The sequence below is a fragment of the Cyprinodon variegatus genome, unplaced genomic scaffold (genome assembly GCF_000732505.1).
Source record: "Cyprinodon variegatus isolate N-32 unplaced genomic scaffold, C_variegatus-1.0 Scaffold845, whole genome shotgun sequence".
In the NCBI taxonomy this organism is placed as follows: domain Eukaryota; kingdom Metazoa; phylum Chordata; class Actinopteri; order Cyprinodontiformes; family Cyprinodontidae; genus Cyprinodon; species Cyprinodon variegatus.
The window spans coordinates 358,314-363,370 of record NW_015151298.1 but is presented as its reverse complement, the minus strand read 5'-3'; the positions used below and the strand labels follow the sequence as shown (position 1 = coordinate 363,370).

At 38.9% G+C, this 5,057-nt stretch overlaps 1 protein-coding gene across 1 annotated transcript; it reads right to left on the bottom strand.

Annotated features, from left to right (window-relative positions):
* Positions 1-219: 219 nt before the first annotated feature.
* LOC107099199 (cytosolic beta-glucosidase-like) lies at positions 220-4,747 on the bottom strand. Its single transcript, XM_015397244.1, has 5 exons — positions 4,530-4,747; positions 2,261-2,485; positions 1,376-2,178; positions 984-1,107; positions 220-587 (listed from the first exon to the last, which is right to left on the bottom strand). The coding sequence occupies exons 1-5, from the start codon at positions 4,582-4,584 to the stop codon at positions 385-387; spliced, it is 1,410 nt and encodes a 469-aa protein (XP_015252730.1). The 5' UTR covers positions 4,585-4,747; the 3' UTR covers positions 220-384.
* Positions 4,748-5,057: the final 310 nt, after the last annotated feature.

Here is a 5,057-nt window from a genome sequence, read left to right as displayed (position 1 = left end):
ACCTTATCCTCATTACTCCATTTACTGTGAGCAATATATCTGTACCCATAACAACAACAAACAAAACTCAACTATGATGCTACTACCGCCATGCTTGGACAATGTTTTTGAAAAGCTCACTTTGAATCCTTCCGTTCAAGATCTCAATGCAAGTCTGTATAGAAATGTAAGTACAGTCTGAACACTGGATTTTATTTTTTATTATGTATAATTCATGGATTGATTGCTGTTGAAGAAAACAAATTTAAAAATATTTATAATATAATGCCCAACATTTAAAGAGAGGTTAACAAATGTGTGCCTACATGGCTGTAAAATGTTTCTCATTGTTTCATCAATAGTCAGCATTAAATAATCACTTAGATTAACTTTGCCAACTCATCCTCATATGGGTGAAGCAGATTTAGATTTTGCGATGATCTTTGCGTACTCCTGCCCAGACTGGTAGATGGTTCGACTCAGTTCAGCATCAGAGAAGTCCACATGGAACAGGCCAAAACGAACGCTGAATCCATCAGCCCATTCAAAGTTGTCCATCAGTGACCATGCAAAATAGCCACAGACATTCACCCCATCCTCTTCCATAGCTAGACAGAAATAAATAATGTAGACATGAGTTTGCAATATAGGACATTTCGCTTATGTCTTTTGATCTTTCTCCTGTTGTGTCAAACAAGTCAGAAAGTTACAAACATGAAGATTTAATCAAAACAATGGTAAGACTATGATGTAAAGAAAGAATAACTGATGCCTGCTTAGATGCTTATCTCTATGCAAACTGCATATTATCACTGTTGCATACTGTCGAAAAACACGATGTAGAAGCTCTGTGACTCTCTGCACTTCATCAACTTTACCAATCCTCTTGTATTAAATGATGCTTTAAACATCTGCATGTCATAACCCCGTCATCCCCACTTAATGTTAATGTTTACTGCACTCTTTTTTTCTTTTTCTTTGTTATAACACAGAAAATGATCTACCTTTAGCCACTTCCGAGATGGTACTTTTGTAAAACTCGCATCGGTCTACATCCTCGATTTGCGCTGGGCCAACCTGAGCGAAGCCATTCTCTGTGATGTAGACTTTGGGGTTGTTGAAGACATCCTGGAAAATCACAGAACAAATGTTTTTTGTCAATAACGCACCGCAGTTGTCAGGTACTCAGAGAGGAGACAGATTGGCAGCATTTTTAACAGTGCCAGATTCAAGTTAATGGCCTGTGACAAGGCACAACTGCAGGAAATTGCTTGTTTTGCCAACAGTTATTTCCAACAAAGTAACTCTTTAACACAATGTGGCAGCATTAACTAAGCATCAGTATGCCCCCGGTGGTGTCTAAAAGAGAATATTGGAACAGATGTTTTTATTGTACCTTAATATATTTAAGAAGTTTTCTTAAGCCACATGGGACAACAGCCAGCCAGGACACCCCACAGACGGGCCAGGATGGATCTAAGACCTCCTCTACATTCAAGTCCCTCTTCATACTTAACATCTGGTCACCGCAACCTCCTGATGTGACCTTACGAGATGTATAGTAGTTTAGGGCAAAAAAGTCAGCTGTTCCAAGCACTGGAGGGTCATCCTTTGAGAACCTGGGGAGTCTCATGTCGCCGCTGTATCCCATCATCTTGGACTGAGTTTCTATGGCAGATCTCATTATATCCGGATAGTCTCCGGTCACAAAAATAGGCCAGGCAAACCACCCCAAGGTGAAGGCGAGGTCACGTTCGGCAGAGGTGACGTCCTCGTGGCAGCTTGGATCTAATGGCTCAAACCAGTCGCTGTTGAGCGCCAGAGATACTTCCCCCTTCTGTGTTGCTCTGTACACAGAGTTGTAGCTGTGCCAAGCCATGGCATGAGCTCGGAGCATGTTATGCCCCACCATGTAGGCCGCAGTGCCTTTTTCTTTTAACCCTGGAGCGTGGAGGCCTACTTCATGACCTAGTTTGGCACACGTGTGTGGCTCATTGATAGTAATCCAGAGTTTGACACGATCCCCAAATGTTTCGAAGCAAAACTTGGCATAGTCGTTAAACAGGGCTGCTACACCAGGTGACTTCCAGCCCCCAAGGTTTTGGATTGCTTGGGGCAGGTCAAAGTGGTACAGAGTGACCATCACGGACACTTTGCATGCCAGTAAGTCATTAATCACTCTGTTATAGTACTGTACACCTGTTGGAGAAACATTCAAAAATCATTATTTTTATACTTGAATTTTTTTCTGCCATAGGTCGTTTTAAGAATACAGTATTACCTCTCTGGTTAACATTCTTGGGCGTCCCATCAGGCAGGAGGCGGGACCAAGAAAAAGACAGGCGGTAGTGTGTTAAGCCAAGCTGCTGGATACACTCCAGATCCTTATTCCAGAGCTCGTAGCTGTTACAGGCTACGTCCCCATTTTGATTTTCAAAAACTCCACTCTTTTCATGACAAAATGTGTCCCAAATACTCGCCCCCTTTCCATCAGCCTGCCATCCACCTAAAAAAAATATTCACATTTAAATAAAAGGAGAGATTGAATGTACTAAAATCCAGAGAAACATATGTTCTGTTAAAGTAGTTGTTTTTTTATCTTAAATTTAATAGAACTCTAAATTCCTTTTATGTAATTTTACTCGTCGCAAGTCTTTGACAAAGTTACTTCTGAAAGCCTATATGACCTATAATTTGTATAAAGAGAGTAGTCAGTCATTCCTGGATCATTAGCAGCTAGTGTCTTATAGTTTTTACATGAACTGTTTTGGCAGAGATAACAACTCAACCTATTAATGGTCTAAATACACAGATTTCCAGCTATACAACACTTTCAAACTTCAGTGTTGCCTTTTAGAGTTCTCAATTGTTTGTTGTAAGATTATTTTTACTACATTAAGTTCAATTTAATTCACTGAGGTAAAATGGCCAAGTGCTCCAAGATCTAAACAGAAATCAATAGGTGAGCACATCGTTGTAATTGTTCTAACTATTTTACAGAGCTGGTTACCTACTCATATGGGAACTGCTCAGAGCACTTTAGCTTTTTCCTTTTTTTATCCAGGTCCCTATATCTGTTGAAGCAGACGGTGGTCGGTACCAAGCTGGATTATGTTGGTAGTGAGTCATTCCTTTCCACTTTTGCCAGATGTTTGCTCAGTATGATAGACTGCTGCAACTTCAATCACTCTATGTGACCTAATGAGCTTCCCTACTACATTTAAATTAAAACAATGATCTGAATTCATACTTCATTCATAATTCATATTTTCAATTTTTGATTCTGTTTCTACACAATTTTCTTTGGTTCTAGAAAGTAGCTTCAGAAGACACCAATATAAATAAACTGAATTCAGAGGCGTAGGCAGAACATTTTCATAAGGGTGGCCAGGCAATAGCCAATGTACACTTAGGGGTCAATCAGGGTAAATCTACACTGTTTCAACAGGAAAATCAACAAGTAAAACATCCATATTTACAAGATAAAGACAAACTATAGTTTCCTAAAGCCTTTGCTAACAAACAGATGCATATATTTCAACATCTGTGCTTTCTAAATAAAAGGTATAGTGGATAAAACTCTTTCAGTTTTGAGATTTGGAGCGTAAATCTTTTCCATTGTCATTACTTACCTACTTGTATCAATAAACATTCTGCACTAATATCTACATAAATTGATTATTTGATAAGTTTTTATTAAAATTGTTATTTATCTATGGTTTTACCGAAGACTCCCAAATGACTTGCAGACACATTTTCTCTTCACCCCATATAACACCAAATCTAGCTTTGAAAAGAGCATGAATTCTGTACTTATCATAATTGATCTTAGCATATTAATGTGTATAATTAACAACAAAAATTTTTAATGTTTTGAATATTCCACTTGAGAGCATTACTGCTGCCACCATCTGTATTTGAGGGGAGAAAATGGTAGGGGTGGCCAATGATTGGCTAAGGGTGGCCATGGCCCCCCCTGGCCCCCCCATCTAGGTCCGCCCCTGTCTGAATTGAACTTAACTGAAAATCAGGTGCAGCTTGACATCTCCAGCGATACATCCATCTATCTTGCTTATTCCTATGGATGGGAGGTTGGGTACATCCTGGGGTACACACTGGTACACGCTTGACATCTCATTATTTCAATTTTCAAAACCAATATGATTTTTTTTAATGTCCTACATAGATGAACTCCTGGTTTTATGATCTATGTTCATTGGTTTTACTTTATTATAGGATTTTTTTTTTTTTTTTTGTGGTTCAATTTTTATAACTTAACTTGGCCTAGTTGTGTCTTATCATTTCTGTGCAGCACGCTGGTGGCTGATTTTTATGGTGCAATTTAAATAAATCCAACTGTATCATTTGCATTACTCAACTGTCAGAACACTTGTCTTTAACTGTCCGTAGTATCCTCTATCTAATCTATTAGAAAAGTAGGTTATGTATATTTTTTAAATCAGCATGTATTTTCTTACAGAGAATACATCCTCACATAAATAGGGTACTTTTGTTTAAAAAAAAAGTCAAATTATCGTGTCTGCGTTTACCTTCTATTTGGTAAGCAGAGGTTGCCGCTCCCCAAACAAAGTCTCGCGGGAACATGTTTCCTTCACTTTGAAAATCAGATTGAGCAGCTTTTGTCGCTGCTTTTAGCGATGAGAGGTTAATTATCTTTCAGTATTTCCGTCGAAATGTGTCAGCTCTCACTCAGAGTTTGTTAAGATGAGAACACGATTCTCTGTCTTAGTGATGTCATGAAATGAGCCGAGGCTTCGAGGCGCGTGTCAAGGCTTGTTCACTGATCTGTAACTGGATTGCGGATTGCCCAAAAAAGTGAAGCCACCGGCCGCCATGTTGGTACTCCCTACTCCCACGGAGATACGCAGTTAAAATGCAGTTTGCTGGCTGTGGGAAGAAGTTTCACAGGGAATTTAGACTCAGTAGATGTACTAACCAAGAAAATCCATATATACCCTGATTTATCATATATATTAAGTAGTGTAACATTAGTGCAACACTGTGTCTAACGTTAGAAAACAGAAAGTAGTTCACTGTGAAATATCAGCATAGTGATT

Coding starts and splice junctions, on each gene's coding strand:
- LOC107099199 (XM_015397244.1), bottom strand. CDS start 4,584: ATGTTCCCGCGAGACTTTGTTTGGGGAGCGGCAACCTCTGCTTACCAA. Junction 1,108..1,375: donor AACTTCTTAAATATATTAAG/GTACAATAAAAA, acceptor GTGATTTTCCAG/GATGTCTTCAACAACCCCAA. Junction 588..983: donor CATCTCGGAAGTGGCTAAAG/GTAGATCATTTT, acceptor ATTTCTGTCTAG/CTATGGAAGAGGATGGGGTG.